This window comes from Tupaia chinensis, unplaced genomic scaffold, assembly GCF_000334495.1.
Source record: "Tupaia chinensis unplaced genomic scaffold, TupChi_1.0 Scaffold000316_1, whole genome shotgun sequence".
Lineage (NCBI taxonomy): Eukaryota > Metazoa > Chordata > Mammalia > Scandentia > Tupaiidae > Tupaia > Tupaia belangeri.
The window spans coordinates 3704597-3726432 of NW_006159809.1; the positions used below are offsets into that span (position 1 = coordinate 3704597).

Sequence of the window (21836 nt, forward strand, 5' to 3'; positions counted from 1 at the left end):
TGTTTGCTGCGGCGCCACCGCGAGCGGGAGCATCTCCTCCTGGCCCGGGACTACGCTCGCCACCTGCAGGCTGCCGTGAGCCTTCTGAGGACCCTAAGTCCTGGCACGCCATCCCAAGGCCCTGGACGCTTGCCCGATCTGTGCCGCGACCTGCAGTTGCTCCCTTCCCGAGGGGCAGTTCTGCGAATCGGGCTTCGGGAGACTCTGGAGCCGCTACTCGCTGCGCGCCCCACTGGATTGGCCGCTCAGCGCCTGGATGCTGCCATCGAGATGCACCTTCGCGCTCTGGGCCGGGCACCTGCAGGCCCAGATCTGTCTTCCCGACTAGCCGAGCTGTTGCTGGCACTTCCCTCCTACCACAGGCTGCAGGGGAAAGCCGTGAGCCAGGTCCCAGGGTCGGCGCGCCCTTTCCCCCCTGCCCGTGTGCTCCGCCTCCTGGCGGCAGAGCGGGGTTGCCAGGCGGCTAAGCGGCTGGAAGAGGCGCTCAGAGGATCCGGCTTGCGGGAGCAGCTCCGCAGGCAGTGCCATGAGGAGCGGGAGCTGCTACCCGGGCTGCTGGGCCTGATGGGGGGCGTGGCCGGGCTGGGCTGATGGGGGGCGTGGCAGGTGCAGCTGACAGTGGACTGGGCCTTGGAGGGGCTAGAGCCCTGTGGAGCCAATATTGGACCCTGCTGTGGGCAGCCTGTGCTCAGAGTCTGCATCTAAATCTAGGACCCTGGAGGGATCCCAGGGGAGCGGCACAGCAGCTGAGTCAGGCCCTGGGTCAGGGTGAGTAATGGGTCCTGTGGGCGTGTGGGAAGGTTGAGATATCTTCTTTCTCCCTAGCTTGCTCATACCATCAGCCTGGACTCAGGCTATAGTTTCCAGACTTTGGGGTTTTTGTTTGTTGTTGTTTTAATTTCCTGCAGGGCACGTACGTGTGTGTGTGTGTGTGTGTGTGTGTGTGTGTGAGAGAGAGAGAGAGAGAGAAAGAGAGAGCCACCATGTCCAGGACTCAAACCGCAGTTGGCCATGTGGAAGTCCAGCATCTTAACCACTATGCCACCTGCTGATCCTAGTTCCTGGGCTTTCTAGGCAAAGTCTTGAAATATCCCAGTCTTGAGTTTGTAAGAAGCCTTCCCTCTTGCCTGTCATTGAGTGGGCAGGGTTGTGGGAAGTGGGGCCTCACAATCATTTCTCCTGCTAGCATCGTTGCCTCAAGAGTGTGAGGAGGAGCTGGCTTCTCTGTGTCACAGACTACGTCATCAGTCTACTATCTGGAGCTGGGACCGAGGTGAGAAGAAAGGGGCAGGGGGGTGCCAAAAGCAACTGGTTGCCCCTTCCCTGTCAGATTATACTCTCATCTTCAGGTTTCTGCCAGGCCTTGGGGTCAGCCCTCGGGAGTCAGAGCAGCCTTCCCTCGTCCTCTTGTACCACTCAACTCTTGCAACAGCTCTTCCCTCCTCTCTTGGATGCCCTTCAGGAACCCACGTCTGGATTGACACTCTGTCAGCCTCCAAGTGAGATACGGGACAGGGCGTGGAAGGGACAGGAGGACAACTGAGGGCCCGCTTTGTTCCTTCACTCTGTTGTGAAGTCGGCTTCCCCTTAATGGTATTTTATGACCCTCAAGTACTCTGCTGCTCCCCTCCCCAGGTCCTGGACCTGTTGCCCTAGGGCTCTGTACCCTTCAGACCACCTTGCTCTGGCTCCTGGGCAGAGCTCAGCAGCACCTGGCAGCGTGGGCTCCAGGTTCCTTCCTGCTCCTGATCCAAAAGGACTTACCTGTGAGTGGCTGGGAAGTGGTGGGGAGGTGTCAGCTTGGCCGGGGCTAAGCCCTCACTCCCAGTTTCCACCTAAAGCCATTACTGCATGAGGCTGAAGCTCTGTCTAGCCTGGCCTCAGAGGGAAGCTCCGTTCTGGAGGCAGAGCAGCAGCTGAGCCGGGAGATCCAGAAGCTGACTGCACAGATCCAGGTAAGAGCAGGGGCCCTCACATGGGCAGTTGAAGATCTTGTTCCATGCCAACTTTGGGAAGAGGGACATCTTAGTGACTTGGAATCTGCTGAGAGTCTGCTGAGTTGATCTTATTTGGCTCTGTTCATTTTTTTGCTCCCCCTCCCTTTTTTTTTTTTTTTTTTTGAGAGAAATTTTTTTGCTATATGGCCTGTGTGCTCACCAGAGAGACAGTGAGACAGAAACCAAGCCAGAGGGGGTGGCCATGCCACAGTAACTTCTCCTCCATTCTCTTCTTGGGATCTTGGGCACACACACATGGTGTGAGTTTAAACCACCAGGTCTGGGATGCGAACCACAGTCAACTACATGGGAGTCTAGCAATGTAACCATTATGCCATCTGCTGGTCTCTGTACCCTCTTTTTAAAAGAAGTATATTCATTTATTTCTGTCCTTGAGATACAGAGACAGAGTAAAGTCAGGCACCCTCAACACGTCTTCATGCAGCTATCTACCCCCATGTCACCTGCCCCAGATCACAGGCATTGTGCATGCCTGGCTTGTTTAGGGAGGTCTCAGGACTTGATCCCAGGACCTTTCCCAGGTAGGTTGAGTTGCATTACTGCTGTGCCATTACCTGGCCCCTGTTCCCACCCTCTTTGACTTTTTACTATGGAAAATTTTAAATATATGCAAATGAGAGTATGAAGAACCCCCATATTCCCGTCACCAAGGCTTTATCAATTATCAACTCAATAATTGTGTTTCTTCTATATATCCCCTCCTCTGCAATAGTCAGTCGTTCTGCGATAACACTCTGCTGATCACTGCCCAGTGCCTTATTCCGTTAGAGGTCGCAAGGATAGTCCAATGCTATCATTCTTCCTTCACTTATTAGTTGGATCACACGCATAGAGACTTGTTTTCACTATAAGATTGGTTACATTGAGATACATTTTATAGAAAAAAATAGAATAAATTATTACAACCTTTTATTACCAATTTTCAATACAATTTTTTTTTTCCTTTTTACCTTAGGACACAGTGTAGGCTTGTCAGAGAGAGGAAAAGGGAGAAATCACTCTCCAGGGGGGATGGCCACACCACAGTCCCCTCTCTTCCAGATTTTCTTTCTTTTCTTTTCTTTCTTTCTTTCTTTTTTTTTTTTTTTTGGTTGAGATATATTTTTTTTTTGCTATAGGATGTGTGTATGAGAGGGAGAGAGACAGAAAGCGAGAGAAGAAATAACCCCAGGAGGTTGGCCACACCACAATCCCTTCTCCTCCATTCTCTTTTCCTTTTGGGATTTTGCACACATGGCATGAGTTTTAAGTTGCCCGGACTGGGACTTGAGCTGCAGGTGACTATGTGGGAGTCTAGCAATGTAACCATTACACCACCTGCTGGTCCCAGTTTTCAAGCTTCCGAGTCCAGGCTCAAACAGTGGTCTACCATGTGTACCATGTGGGAGTTTAGCACCGCCACCTGCTGGCCCTTAGAACAGTTTTTTTTTTTTTTTAATTATTTTGGGGACCAGCAGGTGGCATGATGGTTAAGGCGCTGGACACTCCCACATGACCGACCATGTTTCAAGTCCTGGACCTGGTGGCTTGCTTTCTCACTTTCTCTCTCTGTCTCTCTCTGGTAAAATTAAAAATGAATAAATAAAGGACCAGCAGTTGGCATAATGGACCAGCAGTTGGCATAATGGCTATGTCACTGGACTTCCCTGTAGCCGACCGTGGTTCGAGTCCCGGACCCAGTGGCTTAAACTCACGCCAGTCGCGTGCGTGTGTGTGCGTACCCAAGATCCCGAGAGGAGAACGGAGGAGAAGGGATTGTGGTGTGGCCATCCCCGCTGGGGGGTGATTTCTCACTTTCTGTCTCTCTGACTCTGTCTTTCTGGCGAGTGCATGCAAAAAAACCCTCTATAAAAATGAATAAATAAGTAAACTTAAATAAATAATTCTTTTAAAAATTATTTATTATTATTCTGTTTGCTATAGGGCATGTACACTAACTAGAGAGACACAGAGAGGGAAAATGAGAAAGCAAACCATCAGCTCTGAGACTCAAACCTTGGTTGGCCATGTGGGAGTCCAGCACCTTAACCACTATGCCACTTGCTGGCCCTTTATAGAGCTTCTAATGAAAAAGATAGCACTATATTTGTCCCCGCCCCACCTCTCACTTCTGGTCACAGTGGTAACTTTTGTCCATACTTGGCTACTTCTATACTTATGAATAAAGCTATTATACTTCTATTGTAATTCCCCCTATTTTGCACATTATCTAATCCTTCTATGGAAGATATCTGTTCTATCTTGCTCAATTTTCTCCTCTTGGCCTTGACTAGAGTTTAGTCTTTGACCCTCTGCTCCTTCTCTCTGCATTTCTGGTTACACATGGCGTCTTGGTGCTGTGCCTGTCCAGCTGAGCTCTTCTGGTTCCCATCATTCTAATCCAGCACCTGCACTTGCCTGTTCAGCATTTCCACCTCAACTGGCTGCTGTCTCCTTAAACTCAACATACCCCAGAGCAGGCCCATCCTAGGTAAGGCAGATAGTGATGGTTGTGGGAGCCCTGAGGAAGGAAGGTCACCGTGTGGCTATTTGGCTTCTAGAAAGCTCTAAGTAGGGCCTGTGACTAAGCTGGTATGACAGGCAGCCTCAGAGAAGTGGCAGGAATTACTAAAGATAGGCAGTTCATAAATCTTTTTAAAGAGTAATAGAAAGGGGCCAGCAAGTAATATAGTGGTTAAGATACTAGACTTCCATATGGCTGGCTCCAGTTCGAGTCTCAGACCCAGTGGCATGACACTCACGCCAGGTGCATGCCCAAAATCCCAAGAGGAGAATGGAGAAAGGATTGTGGCATGACCAACCTCCCAGGGGATGATTTCTCACTTTCTCTCCATCTTTCTCTGTCTCTTCAGTGAGTGCACATGCCCTGTAACAAACATCTCTCTCAAAAAAAAAAAAAAAAAAAGAACAGTAATAGAGTTGCTACCCTTGGTGGCATAAGGTGCTGGACTCCCACATGGCCAACTATGTTCAAGTCCTGGACCCAGTGACTTGAAACTCATGCCAGGCACATGTGTATGCATGCCCAAAATTCTGAGAGGAGAATGAGAAGGGACTATAGCATGCCCATTCCCCCTTGGGACTGATTTTTCACTCTCTCTGTCTCTCTGTGTCTCCAGTGAGAGCATGTGCTTTAAAAATCTCTCTCTCTCTCTCAAAAAAAAAAAAAAAAGAGTAATAGCTGGCCTGAGCAGAACAGAGGCTCCTTTTGCAGGTGTGCATTTGTGTGTGCAGGAGGGTGGAGCAGCAGGTAGAATATGGAACAGTAGCGAGTTGCCCTTAAATTGTGGAGGACACCCAATGCTTTGTATCATGAGTGATGGAGAGCCACTGTAGGAGCAGAGGAGGAATCGTGAGGACAGTGGTAGAAGTTTGATTTAACTGTAGGGGTCGAGTGAAGGGAGGGGGGAGATGTGATGTGAGAAGAGGTCACCCGTTGGCAGCCGTGCTGAGAACAGAGCGAAAGAAAACAGGGACAAAGTGCGCACCACATGAACGCCACATTGCGAGGCATTCTGTGTCCCTTGCTCCTCTGCCTGATCAATGTTCCAGGGTGTCTGCTCCAGGTGCCCCAGCACACAGCACTGGAAGGAGGAAGACGCTGGTGTCATGAGCTTTCACACCAGCTGGACTGTAAGGGCCTGGGGTGGGGTGAGCTCTCTCATGCTGTGAATGCAAAGGTTCCTAACAAGTGTCCACTGGTCAGAGGACTATCCTCCACCTACATAAGGGAGAAGGGGATTCTGGAGAAAAGAAGTTTGGATTTAGATAGATTGTTATCAGATGCACCAGGAGCCACATGGGCTCTACTTCATGCCTAGCTACTCAGGTTTTTCCTCTCTTCAGGCTCCCTGGCATCTCTCTTTTCTTTGTCTCTTTCCTTTGTTTCTTTCTTTTCTTTTTCTTTTTTTTTAGGGGGGGGATTTTTGCTATAGGGCATGTGTGCTTGCCAGACAGAGAGAGACAAAGAGCCAGAAAGCGAGCAATCCCCCCCCAGGGGGGATGGCCATGCCACAATCCCTTCTCCTCCATTCTCCTCTTGGGATCTTGGGCATGCATGCACACGCACCCGGCGTGAGTTTTAAGCCACCGGGTCTGGGACTTGAACTGTGGTCGACTACGTGGGAGTCCAGTGACACAGCCATTACGCTAACTGCTGGTCCCTGGTTTTTCCTCTCTTCAGGCTCCCTGGCATCTCTCTTTTCTTTGTTTCTTTCCTTTGTTTCTTTCTTTTCTTTTTCTTTTTTTTTTAGGGGGGGGATTTTTGCTATAGGGTACATGTGCTTTCCAGAGACACAGAAAGTGAGAAATCACTCCCCAGAGGAAATGGCCACACCACAGTCCCTTCTCTTCCAGTCTCCTCTCAGGATTTTGGGCACGCCTGCACATATAAAACTGGTGTGAGTTTCAAGCCTCTGGGTCTGGGACTCGAACCACAATCAGCCATGTGGGAATCCAGTGATGCAACCATTAGGCCATCTGCTGGTGCCCATCTCCCTTTTCTTTACAGAGCTGTTGTCATGCATCCTATTTCTTAGGGTTCCTCTCCTCTAAAACAGGATGTAGAACAGAGACCTTTTTATTGCTGTCTTCTGTCCCTCCCAAAACAAAACGTGGGCCAGCCTGTGGTGTAGTGGTGAAGGCAGTTGGATCTCACATGGCTTACTGCACAGTTTGAGTCCCAGACCCGACAGCTTGAAAAACACGCCAGGCGCGCGCACATGCGCGCGCGCGTGTGTGTGTGTGTGTCCCCAAAATCCAGAAAGGAGAATGGAGAAGGGATTGTAGCATGGCCATCTATCCTGGAGGGTGATTTCTCACTCTCCCCCCTCTACCTTTTCTTTCTCTCCTTTTCTGGTGAGCACATGCACCCTAGCACAAAGTAAAAGAAACCAACGAAACCAGTAAATGAAACTTCTTGCTTTGTGGGTATATTGCTCTGGAGAAACGGAAGTGAGCTATGAAGAATATTCGAAGTAAGGACATTTTAAAAGCTCCTGAATCTCAGATATTCTAATAGTCTTGGTCAACATACTCTTTCTGCCTTCCTTTCCTAGAAACCAGAAAATTATTGTAATTTTCCTTTCTTCCCTCAGCCCTCTGCCCATCAGCAGATCATGTAGCCCTTTGGCATATGCTTTTGAACACCGGTGGTAGTGGCCAGTGTGTCTCATTTTTTCCTATTTAAAGTCCCTACAAAATAAAATTAACCTTGAGAATTTTCCACCCCCTGAATCAAGTTAGGGAAATCAGGGTAATCTTAGGACAATTATTCATAATTTAGGTGCAGATTATGGAGTCACTAGGTCTTGAAAAACTCAATAGACGCTATGACGTCTCTCTTCAGAAAGTGCCCAGGCTGGGGCCAGCCACTGGCATGTTGGTTAAAGTCCTGGACTCCCACATGGCTGACTTTGAGTCTTCAACCCAGCAGCTTGAAAATCATGCAGGGTGGCATGTGTGCACGTCCAAGATCCGGAAGAAGAGATTGCAGTATGCCCCCCCTCCCGGGGGGTGATTTCTCACTTTCACTCTCTGGAGTGTACATGCCCTATGGCAAAAACTTTTTTTTTTTTTTTTTTAGTAATTATTGTATCTGGGGCCAGCAGGTGGTGTGGTGGTTAAAAGCACTGGACTCCCACATGACCAACCGCAGTTTGAGACCTGGACCTGGTGGCTTGCTTTCTCACCCCTCCATCCCCGTCTCTCTCTGATTGAACTGGAAAATAATAATAATAATAAATAGCTAAATAAAAAAATAATTCTTTAAAAAACTATTATTGTATTTAACTAGATTTATAATTATATACTTTTTCAATTTAACCAGAGAGAGACAGAGAGAAAGAGAGAGGGAGGGAAAGTGAAAAAGTAAGCTGCCAGGTCCGGGACTCAAACCATGGTCAGCCATGTGGGAGTCCAGTGCCTTTAACCACCATGCCACCTGCCGGCCCCTGCAAAACCTTTTTAAAAATTTAAAAAAGAAAAAAAAAAGAGTGCTTAGGCCTACCCAGTTCTGGGATATTATGGATACCAGGTTGAACACCTGAGATTTAGAGGAACATCATATTTTGACAAGTCCCTAACAGATAAGTGCCTTTTACTTTCTCCCTATCCCCTCAGCTGCTGCCTGAAGAGTCACTAAGTCTCTTTTTTCAAGAATGTCACAAACAAGCCACACAGGGCTTCAAGCTGTACATGCCACAGGGCCGGTACTGGCGGCTTCGTCTCTGTCCTGGTAACTCCTTATCCCAGCTTCCCTTTCCGGGGTTCCCAAGGGTTACTCATGTTTCCTACCTCTCTAAATCTTGGCTCCACTCCACTGACTTCATCCTTGTCCTTATCTTCTGTGCCCTCCCCTCCCGAAATCCTACTCTCTTCTCCCAAACACTCCATTTAGGCATTCACTCTAGAGCCTCGGATCTTGTCCTCTCTTCTCTCACTCCAGAACTTCCCAGCGTTCCTAGTGAGTATGCAGGGTTGGTGGTCCGTACTGTACTGGAGCCTGTGTTGCAAGGACTGCAGGGATTGCCATGCCAAGCCCAAGCCCCTGCCCTTGGACAGGCACTGACAGCCATCCTGGGTGCCTGGCTTGACCATATCCTCACCCATGGGATCCGGTTCAGGTGGGGAAAAAAAAAAAAAAGGCGACAGAGCCAGGGGGATGAATGGAACTGGGGAAAGGGAGTTTGGAGACACAGATCAGGTGGCCATGATGTACTTCCATCTTCAGCCTGCAGGGAGCGCTGCAGCTCAGACAAGACTTTGAAGTGGTCAGGGAGTTGCTGGAAGAGGAGCAATGGGGCCTGTCGGAGGATCTTCGTCAGACTCTGTTTATGCTCAGTATCTTCCAACAGCTGGATGGGGCCCTGCTGTGTTTGTTGCAGCAGCCCCTCCCCAAGCCTCAAATCCACAGAAGGCCTCCGTGTTGCTGTGAGTCACTGCCTGTCCCTCACTGCTTTATGTAGCCCACACTCCCATCATTCCCACTGATCTGATTTCAGCGTTTCCCCACCACCAATCTGCCTTCTACTCCTACTTTACCAGGTTCTGGTAATGAGGTCCAAACCATGGAATTGCCTAGCAGCAGCCTCAACAGCCTGGAGAATTTGGAGCCCTCGTTCAGGCCTGGAACATCCCCAGCCCAGACAGCTCAGCTGCTACGGACTATGTGGGGAGGAGGACCTAGCCCTGAGGCGTACCTGGTGGGAAATCAGCAGGCCTGGCTTGCACTGAGGCAGCACCAGCACTCCCGTTGGCACCTGTCTATTCTTTCCTGCTTGGGGATCAGTCCTGACTCCTGAGGAGCCTGGAACCAGAAGGCAGAAGGCAGAGCCTCCCATCTGTATGGAAAAGAGACAGACGTTTAGAAATGCCTATTAAAGAAGCCTAGAACTGGGAAATTGAAAGAAAGCATACCTGAGAACCATAAGCTATGAAGAGCCTAGACTTACCATGCTAAGCATCTAAGATCACTCTGGCATTTGGAATCCAGAGTAACGGGCAAAACCACAGCCTGGAACCTGAATGTCACCATCCGTAAGCGGTTCAAAAAAACACCCATCCGTAAGCGGTTCTGCCTAGTTCCCCATCCGTGAAGACATCTCAGGGCTAAGTGAGCAGAGGGCTAGACTCTTGGATCCCAGGAGAAAGGAGACAGGAAAAGCAGTAGAAAGCAGAGACTAGACACCTCAGTCTCAGGAGCCAAGCTGAAAACAATTGATTTGTGGGAAACCACAGAGACGGAATAGGCATTTCTACACCTGGGTCAGTCTCGGGCTGTTATCACCCTATACGCTCCTCCCTCTTACTATGGCTATTTTCAGTCATTTAAGAATCTCCAGCTGTAGGACCTTCCCATTTAAGCTTAAGTTTTCACAGTTCAACATGTTTAATTTTCGGTTGCCAGAATGAGTTTACCTCCTGGCAGGTGGCTAACCCCTGCAGCGGTACTTCCTCTCCCGGGAAGGGCTAGGATTTGAAGTGGTGTTAACCCCAATAAGGCACAGAGGGAAACGAAGGGGAGGCCTGTGGAAGACGGACGTGTTTTCACGCAAAGGGGATTTCAAGGATCTATTTATGTTCTTCCCCGCGGTACAAGAAGTCCCCTTCGGGCCCTCCGCGTCCTGTGCCCGCACGCTCTCTCGCCGATAAACTGGGGAGGAGCGCCGGGGACCTGCGGCCGACGCGCAGCCACTGGCAGCTTCTCCACTTCCGCCCGGGCTAGTGGTTCCGGGACGCGGGTCATCATGGCGGCGGCCTTGGCTCGGCTCGGGTTGCGTTCGGTCAAGCAGGTTCGAGTTCAGTTCTGCCCCTTCGAGAAGAACGTGGAGTCGACGAGGTACGGGGAGGAGCGGGAGGGGGCGGGAGGGCCGCGCCGTCCTCCAGGCGAGCTCCAGCGCCGGGTCCAGGCTCACGCCGCTTCCCCCCTAGGACCTTCCTGCAGGCGGTGAGCAGCGAGAAGGTGCGCTCCACCAACCTCAACTGCTCCGTGATTGCGGACGTGCGGCACGACGGCTCCGAGCCCTGCGTGGACGTGCTGTTCGGTGGGCCGCGGGAAAGACGGGGGGCTGCGGGAGAGGGCGGCAGGCAGCCCGCGAGCCTGAGCCCTCTGTTCTTCCCTAGGAGACGGCCATCGCCTGCTGCTGCGCGGCGCCCACCTCACCGCTCTGGAAATGCTCACCGCCTTCGCCTCCCACATCCAGGCCAGGGGCGCGGCGGGGAGCCGCTGACCGCGAGGAAGAGACCAACCAGTCGACCCTGGACTAGGACACTCCCTAAGAAGAGCTTGGCTCAGTCGTTGAAATCACTATCTGGAGGGCCACGGAGCGGGTGGGAAAGATGGCCCGTGATTACAGTCTTTTCAATGGCAAGGCAAGATTGGGGACAGTACGGATGAACTTGAATTTATTTCACTTGTCATCTCTCGTGGTCTAAAGCTTTTCGATTTGGCTTCTTCCATCCTCACACATGGTACCTCGTGTTCTTATTTACCAAATCCAGAGCAGAAGAACACTGACACCAGACTGCGTGCTCTTTGCTCTGTCCTCATCTTTCTTTCTGCAGCTCTTAATGTACTTCTTGTGGATTGCCTCTCCCTTTATGTCCTTTTCTTAACCATAAAGGTGTACTGCTCTCGTTCTTTTTCTTCTCTCGTTATTCTTCCTGGGATATTGCATCCGAACTTGAACTCCGGATTAAATTTGTTTGGTTCTAATCCCAATTTCTGTGTGACAGTAGTTTATCTACTACCAGTTTCCTGCAAGTCCTATGAACGCTCTTGATCTAAAATAGAGTGGGTAATTTCACACATGTATTTGCCTCGCTCCCCAGACTTCTCCATTCCTCAAAGGCGCTTCATCTGCTCAGCGCTTTGAGACAGAAATCACAGTGTTAGAACTGGTTGTGCGCCTCCCTTTTCCCTGCATCCAGTCAGTGAGTTCAAAATAGTCTACGTTTATAAAAAAGCTCCTGGAATTGGGAACCAGCAGTTAGCGTAATGGCTATGTCGCTGGACTCCCACATAGTCAACCGCGGTTCGTGTCCCGGACCCGGTGGCTTAAAACTCACGCCGGGAGCGTGTGCGTGCATGCCCAAGATCCCGAGAGGAGAATGGAGGAGAAGGGATTGCGGCGTGACCATCCCCCATGGGGGGGTGATTTCTCGCTTTCTGTCTCTATGTCTCTCTCTGTCTGTCTGGCGAGTGCACGCGCCCTACAGTGAAAATCTCTAAAAAAAAAGCTCCTGGAATTAACTCTCCATTCCCATTTCTTTTCCTGTACCAAGGTTTCATTGTCTCACCCATTTTTTTTCCTACTCATTTTTGCTGCTGGTTAATTTTATCCTTTCAAAACACATGACCGGTTTTATCTCCCACTACTACATGTGTCAGGAAATGTGCCTAATGTAGAGTTTTTCATATTGGGTCAACACTCATTAGTGTGGCTCATGAAATGTAGGGGTTAAGTTGCCTTAAAGAGAAAAAAGTAAAATAGAATAAAATGGGGGCCAGCAGGTCGCATGGTGGTTAAGGATGCTGGACTCCCACATAGCCGACTTCAGTTTGAGTCCTGGACCTGGCAGCTTGCTTTCTCATTTTCCCTTACTCTCTCACTCTGGCCCTCTCTGGTCAAATTCAAAATAAGTAAATAAAGTTAATTATTTTATAAAAAATAGAATAAAATGTATCAGAATATATGGAACATGGAATGAGAAGTATTTTTTAGGAAACTTTAGTTTTAAGTATGTAATTTGTGTGTGTGTAACATACATAACTGTGTGTACTTACTGTGTTAAAGTAGAATTATTTCTTACTGTGTATTATAGGGGAAAAATAGTTGAAAGCCACTGCTTCAGAGAACTTTAGAAAGTTCGGCTAAGAAGCCAAAGATCTCTAGACTGGCTCTTGTGTTCTTAGCAAGATACATTTCCCGTGACCCTCTCACAGTATTATTATCCCTCTTGCCAGCCTAAAGAAGTGCTGTTTTCAGAAAGTCCCCAGAAAATGTGTATTATGAAAAAACTACATAGATTTAAAAAAAACTTTTCACCAAAATATATGTATGTTTTAATCCCATTTTTACACAACTTAAATTTTTTTTTTTTTTAGGATTTTTTAATTTGGCCAAGAGAATGAGACAAAGGGTAAGTGAGAAAGCAAGCCACTAGGTCTAGAACTCGAACAATGGTTGGCCATATGGGAGTCCAGCACCCCAACCACCATGCAACTTGCTGGCCTTTCCACCACCTTCTTGAAGTCCTCTTATATAGTGTAGTAAAGAGCCAGATTGCCTGGCATTGAGATCCCAGCGCTGTCCTTAAGTAGCTATGTGATTCTGGACAGATAAATGAATCAGTGTGTGTTTCCTCATTTATACCATTAGGATAATAGTACCTACCTCATGAGACTACTGAGAGGATTAAATGAGTTAATATATCTGTAAGGTGCCTACAACGTCACCAGGAGCATAGCAAGTATTATCTAAGAGGCCTTATTCTAAAGTCAAAGACAGGGACCAGCAGTTAGTGTAATGGCTATGTCGCTGGACTCCCACATGTGTCCCGTCCCTGTTCGGGCGCCAGGTGTCCCGACCCGCGGGGGAACAGCCAAACAGGTTTCCTGAGTGAAGGAGTGAGAGCCGGGACAAGCGGCGTAGTGTTACAACACAGACGACAATGTCGTCCGTTTATTGTGGGCAGCACAGTACAGCACAGAGACAATGCAGTGTCGCGTTGTCTACTGTGAGCAGCACGGAGACGACGCGGTGTCACAGCTCTTCAGGGTCACATCGTCTACTGTGAGCAGCACGGAGACGACACAGTGTTACAGATCTTCAGGGTCTTCCAGGTCATCTGGAGACGATGCAGTGTCAGCTCTTCAGGATCTTTGGGGTCGTCTGGAGACTGCACGGTGTTTCAGCTCTTTAGGCTCTTTAGTAGTCATCTTCCTGGTCTTCTGTGTCATCTTCCTGGTCGCCTGTGTCGTCTGGCTACTGTGGGCCAGGCATCGTGGTTATATACACTCTGGTGGGTTGTAAACAGTGGGCCATGATTGGTTGTAAGCAGTGGGCTGTGATTGGTTGCTTTTGGACCAATCATGAGGTGCCAGATATGCAAATTTGAGGGATTCTAGTGGCCAATCAGAGCAAGGTTTCGAAGGTCAGGTTTTTGGAAGGGAACCAATCATGGTAATTGTTTGCTCTCTGAGAAACCTCTGCAGACTTGCTGGTGCGCAGCCTCCCACACACATGGTCAACCGAGGTTGGAGTCCCAGACCCAGTGGCTTAAACTCATGCCGGGCGCGTGTGCATGCATGCTCAAGATCCCAAGAGGAGAATGGAGGAGAAGGGATTGCGGCATGGCCATCCCCCCTGGGTGGTGATTTCTCGCTTTCTGTCTCTCTGTCTGTCTCTGTCTGGCAAGCGCATGCACCCTATAGCTAAATAAATAAATAAATAAATAAAGTCAAAGACAACCTGGGTTAGAGTCCCCAGTTCTGTGATTAACTGTTACCTTAGGCCCGTTTTATTTTTAGTTTTTGCTGTAGGGCACATGTGCTTTCCAGAGATGGACAGACTCAGAGAGGGAAAGTAAGAAATCACCCCCTGAGGGGGGGGAGTCCATGCTGCAATCCCTTCTCATCTCCTCTTGGGATTTTGGGTGTGTGCACATATGTGCCCAGTTTGATGTTTAAGCCACAGAGTCCGGGACTCAAACTACATAGCCAACCATGTGGGATCCAGCGGCTTACGAAGCTCCACACCACCCGCTGGCCACTTAGACCTGCCTTAATGCTTTTCCCTCATCTGTAAAAATGGGACTGGCTCAACATGCATGAGTGTTGGCACTATGCTTCCCAATGGTGAACATGAGGTTAAAGCTGTTTTTTCTATGTCCTCAACACCTTTCATAGTGAGGTGCAGTATACAGTAAAACTGTTGAATTTATAAATATTTAGCATCTACCTTGTGGCTGTGACTGATCAGTACTGGTATACAAAGATTAATAATGAAATTTAGGTAAGTCAGTGCAATAGAGATGTCAACCAAATACAATTTCAGCAAGAAAGAAACAGGACTGACACCAAGTTTGCTCAAAAGGTAATTTTTTTTCCTCTACAATTTATTTATTTTTTTGCAAGAGAGACCAGAGAGAGAAGGGAGAAAGCACTCCCCAGCAGGGTGTAGGCACACTGCAATTCCTTTTCCATCATGGAGAGAAGGGCCAGAAGTCAGATTATAGTAAATTTAAGGGTGCGTGTTACAATAAAAGTTTTCTTTTTTTTTTTTTTTTTGAGAGATTTTCACTGTAGGGCGCGTGCACTCGCCAGACAGACAGAGACATAGAGACAGAAAGCAAGAAATCACCCCCCAGGGGGGATGGTCACGCCGCAATCCCTTCTCCTCCATTCTCCTCTCAGGATCTTGGGCACGCACGCACACGCGCCCGGCGTGAGTTTTAAGCCACCGGGTCCGGGACACAAACCGCGGTCGACTACGTGGGAATCCAGCGACATAGCCATTACGCTAACTGCTGGTTCCCAAAAGTTTTATATAATAAATTTGGATGACAGGTGTGAGAAGAGTAACGACACAGTAGGATTTGCCTTTTATAGGAGGGGTGGGATAGTCTTATACTTTATGTTGAACTGTTGTTGAGAAGTAGATATTTTAAGTTGCATTTCTGAACTGCCTTGAATTTAATGTTGACTCTTCTAAGTCAACTTGAGATACAGATGATACCTGCTTCCTCCAGCCTTCTCACACCTGAACATCAGCCATCCCTTCCCTGAGTTCCTTTGCTTCGTGAGTTGTAACGGAGAAATGCCTTGTACAAGTACATGCATCACCATTATGGTCATTTTAGGATTTATCTAGAGAAGGAATTCTAGGCTGAATGGAAATGTGACTATGCGATGTCACAGGGGTACATAAAAACACATCTGGAACGAGACTCCAGGCTTCCTTTTGGGTTCATCTGTACTTTCCACGCACCGGGTATGGGCAAAGTCATCCGGCTTGATTCAGATGGCCCGGGTGCAAAGCTAGCCACTCCGCAACTTGGCTGCCCAGGTCGTTACTTGTACTCCCCGGACCACGGTTTTCTGCCACCTAGTATTGGGGTGGATACCAACTCAGGTTAAGATATAGTCATTTATAATTTAAAAAAAAAAAAAAAAAAAAAAGGTCTACCGTAAGATTGGTCTTCTCTACTCTCCTGCGAAGTCAGGACGCCGGGCAAACACAGCAGCGCCCCGCCCAGGAGTGCAGGCTGACAAGCGCAGCACCACGCGGGTGACGCGGGTTCGGGTTTGGGGACTTAACCTGACGTGGCGGGGCGGGACTTCCGGCGGGAGGCGGGCTTAGAGCCGGAGGCGCGGGCCCACAGGTGCGGCCAGTAGGAGGTCGCCGCCAGACTTGGATCCCCCTGCCCCCTCTCCGAGCTCCCGCCACGCAGCCGGGGGAGCAGCCCTGGCGGTCGTGGTCCTGGCTTTGGCCCTGGGCCTGTCGGGGCGCTGGGCGTTGACGTGGTACCGTGCGCGGCGCGCGGTCACGCTGCATTCTGCGCCCCCTGCGCTGCCCCCTAACTCCTCCAGTCCGGCCGTGGCCCCGGACCTCTTCTGGGGCACCTATCGCCCTCACGTCTACTTCGGCATGAAGACTCGCAGCCCGCAGCCCCTCCTCACCGGTAACCGGGCCCCGGGGCGGGCAGGCACCTGGGCGCCCTAGCTTCACGCCAGGGCAGGGGTGCGGAGTGGAGCAGGACTGTTACGGAGAGGGATGACCCTCAAGTTCTCGGAGACCAGAGGGACAGGCCCCCTGCTCTCTCTTTGACTTACGTGGCCATTCTACCCCCAGGACTGATGTGGGCGCAGCAGGGTGCCACCCCAGGGACCCCTAAGCTCAGGCACACGTGTGAGCAGGGGGACGGAGTGGGACCCTATGGCTGGGAGTTCCACGACGGTCTCTCCTTCGGGCGGCAGCACATCCAAGACGGGGCCTTAAGGCTCACCACTGAGTTCGTCAAGAGACCTGGGGGTCAGCACGGAGGGGACTGGAGCTGGAGAGTGACTGTAGCGCCTCAGGTCAGGGCACCCTTTCCTCAGCCAGGCTCCTTCCATCCTTCCCTTGCCGCCAGCTAATGCGGAATGAAGGGGGGGTCCGCGGAAGGGGCTGTCAGTCCGCCCGCCTGATTTGAATCCTGCCCTAAACACTGCCCCATGACTTTCTCTATTTACCATCTCTCGGCCTTGATTTTTTGTACAATGGAGATAATAATAGCACCTAACTCCAGGGCTGTGAGAATCATGTGAAGTGACCCCTGGTGTGTTCCCACTGCATAATGCAATGCAGAAGTGGTCACGTTTCCCAGAGAACCCTGTCAAGGCCTCTCCCCCGTGTGCTCGCTTCCCCGCAGTGACCCTCAGCACTACAATGTGTGCCACCGCCATACTCCTGCCTGCTTCCCTTTCCTCTCTGAGGCTGGTGATTCTCAAGACAAGATGCCAATCTAATGCTGGTTTTTGTTCTTTCTGTCCACCTTGGTTACCCAGGCTTCAGGTACCTCTGCCCTCCCTCTGGTCTCCCTGTTCTTCTATGTGGTGACAGATGGCAAGGAAGTCCTATTGCCAGAGGTCGGGACCAAGGGGCAATTGAAATCCATCAGTGGGCACACCAGTGAGCTTGGTGACTTCCGCCTCACACTTCTGCCACCAACCAGCCCAGGGGACAGCGCCTCCAAGTACAGCAGGTAACTGGGGAAGAGCGGGCTGGGGCAGGGGTGGTATGCATGCCCATGTAGCCCGATTCCTGTCTCCTCATCCTGTCTTCTTTCCAGTTCTGTTCTTTACCAGCCCCCATGTCCCCCGAATTGCTGAGACCTCCTACCCTGACGATTCCTGATGACCTCTTGTAGCATTGTAATTCCCCCACCTCTTGAATAATAGTTCATGTTTATTCTTTTCTTCAAGCTACAATGTCTTCTGGTCTTCTAACCCGGGACTGCCCTTGCTGACAGAGATGGTGAAGAGTCGCCTAAATAGCTGGTTTCAGCATCGGCCCCCAGGAGCCTCCCCTGAACGCTATCTTGGCTTGCCAGGATCTCTGAAATGGGAGGAGAGACGCCCAAGTGGGCAAGGGCAGGGACAAGGGCAATTCTTGATACAGCAGGTGACACTGAAAGCCCCCTTTTCCGTGGAGCTGGTGTTTGAATCTGGCAGTGCCCGTGCAGGAGAAGACCAAGCCCTGGAGCGGCTGGCCGGCAGCCTTCTGACCCAGGCCCTGGAGAACCATGCTGAAGCCTTCAGAGAGCGCTTTGAGAAGATCTTCCAGCTGAAGAAGAAGGGGCTGAGCCCTGGGGAGCAGGCTTTGGGTCAGGCTGCCCTCAGTGGCCTTCTTGGTGGGATTGGCTACTTCTATGGACAGGGTCTGGTGCTGCCAGACATGGGGGTGGAAGGGTCTGAGCAGAAGGTGGACCCAGCTCTCTTTCCACCCGTCCCTCTTTTCACAGCAGTGCCCTCCCGGTCATTCTTTCCACGAGGCTTCCTTTGGGATGAGGGCTTTCACCAGCTGGTTGTCCAGCGCTGGGATCCCCGCCTCACCCGAGAGGCCCTTGGTCACTGGCTGGGGCTGCTCAATGCTGATGGCTGGATTGGGCGGGAGCAAGTCCTGGGAGATGAAGCCCGAGCCCGGGTGCCTCCAGAATTCCTGGTGCAACGGGCAGCCCATGCCAACCCCCCAACTCTGCTTTTACCAGTAGCCCACATGCTAGAGCATGGTGACCCTGCTGACTTGGCCTTCCTCCACAGGGCCTTTCCCCGCCTGCATGCCTGGTTCTCCTGGCTCCATCAGAGTCAGGCGGGGCCAGTGCCACTATCCTACCGTTGGCGGGGCCGAGACCCAGCCTTGCCAACCCTACTGAACCCGAAGACACTACCCTCAGGGCTAGATGACTACCCCCGGGCCTCACATCCTTCAGCCAATGAGCGGCACCTGGACCTTCGATGCTGGGTGGCACTGGGTGCCCGGGTGTTGACGCGGTTGGCAGAGCACCTGGGGGAGACTGAGGCAGCTGCTTCTCTGAGACCACTAGCTGCCTCCCTGGAGGCAGAGGAGAGCCTGGATGAGTTGCACTGGGCCCCAGAGCTAGGGGTCTTTGCAGACTTTGGGAACCACACAAAAGCAGTACAGCTGAAGCCTAAGCCGCCTCAGGGGCTGATTCGGGTGGTAGGGCGGCCCCAGCCTCACTTGCAATATGTGGATGCTCTGGGCTATGTCAGCCTTTTCCCTTTGCTGCTGCGGCTGCTGGAACCCAATTCACCCCACATCGGGCCCCTGCTGGACATAATAGCAGACAGCCGCCATCTCTGGAGCCCCTTTGGCTTACGTTCCCTTGCAGCCTCCAGCCCCTTTTATGGCCAGCGCAATTCGGAGCATGATCCTCCCTACTGGAGGGGTGCTGTATGGCTCAATGTCAACTACCTGGCCCTGGGAGCACTCCACCACTATGGGCACCTGGAGGGTCCTCACCAGGCCAGGGCTGCCAAACTCCACAGAGAGCTCCGTGCCAATGTGGTAGGCAATGTGTGGCGGCAATACCAGGCCACTGGCTTCCTGTGGGAGCAATATAGTGACCGGGATGGGCACGGCATGGGCTGCCGCCCTTTCCAGGGCTGGACCAGCCTTGTCCTACTGGTCATGGCTGAAGACTATTGAAAGGGGGAGGGGAGCCAGGCCACTCATGCCACTCTGAACCAGAAGGGACAAGGTTTCCGACTTCTGCCCCAAGCCCTCGGCCGCCAGTGATTCAGACCTTCCTCAGTTCAACTCAGGTTGTCTTCTGTCATCCCACACAGTCCAGGGGTGAAAGTGAATTCAGAATCTATTTTTCTAAATAAATTGGGAAAAAAAAAATACCAAACTCTTGCTTTGCCTCCCCTGAGGTATCAGCTCAGTTCAAGTCCTGGGGCTGCCTACTGTCATCAGGGAAGGTGAGATGAACACCATTACCTATGCCCCTCGGGCCAAGGGCAGTGCAGTGAGCTGAGCTCTAGGCCACCCAAATCCACAAGCAGCTGGTTCACATCTCTTTAATGAGATCAAAGGCTCCTGTGTATGTTTGGGGGTAGAGCTAGCACAGTTCCCCAAATAACTGCCCCTCTCTCCAGGGCTCCCCAGCCCTTTCAGACAGATTCTAGGAGGGCCCAGGGGCACTGAGTAGTTGGGACCAGGGCTGTTTCTGGTGGGCAAGTAATCCACCCACCATCTCCCAATTAAGGGGTGTCCCCATCACTGGAAGCCAACCCCATGGGAGACACGTGGAGCACAGAATCTGGGGGCAGTGCACAAGGGGAGTGGTCCTCCAGCTCCCGCAAGGTGACACTAGCCCTCACCTCCTTGAGTGGCTCACCCTCACTGGGGTCGGGACAAGGGCAAAGCTCAATACCCGAGTCACCAGTCAGGCGGCGAGAGCGGCACGAGGGGGGTGTGGCAGCAGGGCTCACCCCTGCCCCAGGCTCACTCTCCTGATGAGGGGGGGCACTCTGGTGGGAGGAAACCCCTTCCACAACTGCTCCCTCGCAGTGAGCAGGGCAGCTGGATGCCGTGGAGCAGCAGGTGCAGTCTCTGGAAGCAGTCAAGAGGCGGCCCGGGGCCACAGTATAAGGAGGTGGCGGTGTGCCTGGGCGGTGAACTACATCCTCATAGGCTGGGGGTTTGAAGGCGCTGAGGAGGCCTGCAAGGGAGAGAATGGCATGGTTGGTTGAGAGTGGCCAGGGTTAGGGTGATGGTCTCTTGTATTAAGGAAAAGGGTGCTTTGCAATGTCTGAAAAAGGGAATGTGGGATGATTTGGGGACTTGGTTTGGGAGGGGCCACAGGTAGGGGGCCTAGAACCTCAAGTCACTCACGAAGGTCAAGCAGTGAACTGGCAGGCACAGGGCCAGCCCCGTGGCATGCCCCATGGTAGGCCAATAAGTTGATCTCACGCTGCCGCTGCTGTTGTTGCAGCCGGAGCTTAGCTCGTCGGTGTCGGAAAGCACAACAGCAGCTAAAGAGGATGAGGACCGTCCAGAGGAGCCAGAACCCTGCAGGAGGTGAGGGGGTAAGTGTCAGCTCTCTCCCATGTGGAGAAAGGTCCTCAAAGGCTGGAGTTCTGAAGTCCAAGGGAGGACAGGCAGAGGGACTTGAGAACAGCCCTCTTGGAAACTCACACCAGAGTTCATAGTAGTAGGTACAGCAGCCAGTCTCCCCGCAGCAGTGACCACTCTCACAGAGGTAGGGCTGGTTGTTCACTCCTGGGCACAGTTCTCGAAGCTGGGGGGAAAGGAGGTACTTAGAAGTAAGGGAGATGTCCACCCCCACCTTCTGCATGCACACACACAATCCCATGTGAACAAGTTCACTTGGAGAGATGGGAGTGGGGGACGCTGAGAAGGGGAGTTAAAATAACTGAAGGACTATCCATGTAGGAGAGAATTTGGAATAGCAAGAATCAGCCTAAAGAACGAGACAGTGTGGACAAACAAGGAGAGAGGTTTCTATGAGATGTCTCTCATACTCAAGCATGATACCCCAACCCCCTCCACCCTCCCCAGGGTGCACTCTGTTAAGGGAGTGTCTTAGAGGAGGCCAGAAGGCAGTCTGAGCTATCTCGAAGTCGCAGACAATGGGGTGGAGGGTTAAGGTCATCTCCAAGGCTAAGATGCTTTCATGATCGGCTTTGGTACACTACCCCCCACCCCAAGCTGGATCTTTCCACCCCTGGGTCTCAGGCTCCCTAGGGTAGAGGAAGGGCAGTGTGAGACCCGGGGCAGGGCTCCCAACCAGATGGGATTGCTGTGGATGATAAAGGATGGCATCCAGGGCGCGAGTCTGGGTTCCAGCTCTTCTCCAAATTGCTCCCTCAAGAGAAGACGCTGCCGGACTCTGTTGTGACAATAGGCACATAGAAAAACATCACAAATAACTGTTGCAAGACAGAGAGAGCCTCCCTGGGGCCTCACTATGCCTCTGGTCACTGGAGAGCCACTGCAAACATCCACTGCAGCCACGGGATGGGGTCTATGAAGCTGTGGGCAAAGTCAACTGCATCTACGTTTCAAAGTTTAGACAAAGAGTGGAAGGGAAATGTCTAGGAACTTCACAGTACTGCTAGCTACTTGAGTTCCTCCCCCACCCTCCCAAAAGGCAGGGACAAGAAAAGGGGAAAGAGAAATAAATGGCTGTCGCGATAGGCTTTGGGGTTGTTGGGATACCTGCTGTTGCGGTGCCCGAAGTGCCCCCCAGGCCTCCTCGCTGCCGTTCCCGCTGCTGGCCCGAGACCTG

The 21836-nt window shown here is 51.4% G+C and overlaps 4 protein-coding genes across 5 annotated transcripts in view; 3 read left to right on the top strand and 1 right to left on the bottom strand.

The window, feature by feature from the left end:
* The window catches only part of CCDC142 (coiled-coil domain containing 142), a gene marked incomplete in the record, with an annotated part of 9927 nt that extends 367 nt beyond the window's left edge, over nt 1–9560 (top strand). The window contains 10 exon segments of the mRNA XM_027772947.1: nt 16–581; nt 620–768; nt 1187–1273; nt 1350–1499; nt 1636–1766; nt 1842–1955; nt 8139–8253; nt 8464–8641; nt 8749–8948; nt 9063–9560. Coding sequence (XP_027628748.1) covers nt 16–581; nt 620–768; nt 1187–1273; nt 1350–1499; nt 1636–1766; nt 1842–1955; nt 8139–8253; nt 8464–8641; nt 8749–8948; nt 9063–9319 — 1947 coding nt within the window.
* A 20-nt stretch (nt 9561–9580) lies between these two features.
* MRPL53 (mitochondrial ribosomal protein L53) lies at nt 9581–11238 on the top strand. Of its 2 annotated transcripts, none has more exons than XM_006151212.1 (3): nt 9581–10356; nt 10449–10561; nt 10641–11238. In XM_006151212.1, exons 1-3 carry the CDS (start codon nt 10265–10267, stop codon nt 10745–10747), a joined length of 312 nt encoding a protein of 103 aa, XP_006151274.1. In that variant the 5' UTR covers nt 9581–10264; the 3' UTR covers nt 10748–11238. The 2 variants fall into 2 exon arrangements, with proteins under 2 accessions (XP_006151274.1, XP_027628747.1); XM_027772946.1 differs by having other exon boundaries at nt 10449–10479.
* A 4724-nt stretch (nt 11239–15962) lies between these two features.
* On the top strand, nt 15963–19433 carry MOGS (mannosyl-oligosaccharide glucosidase). Its single transcript, XM_006151213.3, has 4 exons — nt 15963–16202; nt 16373–16599; nt 17068–17264; nt 17485–19433. The coding sequence occupies exons 1-4, from the start codon at nt 16169–16171 to the stop codon at nt 19226–19228; spliced, it is 2202 nt and encodes a 733-aa protein (XP_006151275.1). The 5' UTR covers nt 15963–16168; the 3' UTR covers nt 19229–19433.
* A 153-nt stretch (nt 19434–19586) lies between these two features.
* Nucleotides 19587–21836, bottom strand: part of WBP1 (WW domain binding protein 1) — a 2880-nt gene continuing 630 nt past the window's right edge. Inside the window, exons 2-6 of the mRNA XM_006151214.3 lie at nt 21767–21831; nt 21336–21437; nt 20723–20825; nt 20420–20596; nt 19587–20246 (exon numbers count right to left, since the gene is read on the bottom strand). Of these exons, the coding sequence (XP_006151276.1) occupies nt 19786–20246; nt 20420–20596; nt 20723–20825; nt 21336–21437; nt 21767–21831 (908 nt within the window). The 3' untranslated portion in view covers nt 19587–19785. The remainder of the gene's footprint in view (nt 20247–20419; nt 20597–20722; nt 20826–21335; nt 21438–21766; nt 21832–21836) is intronic.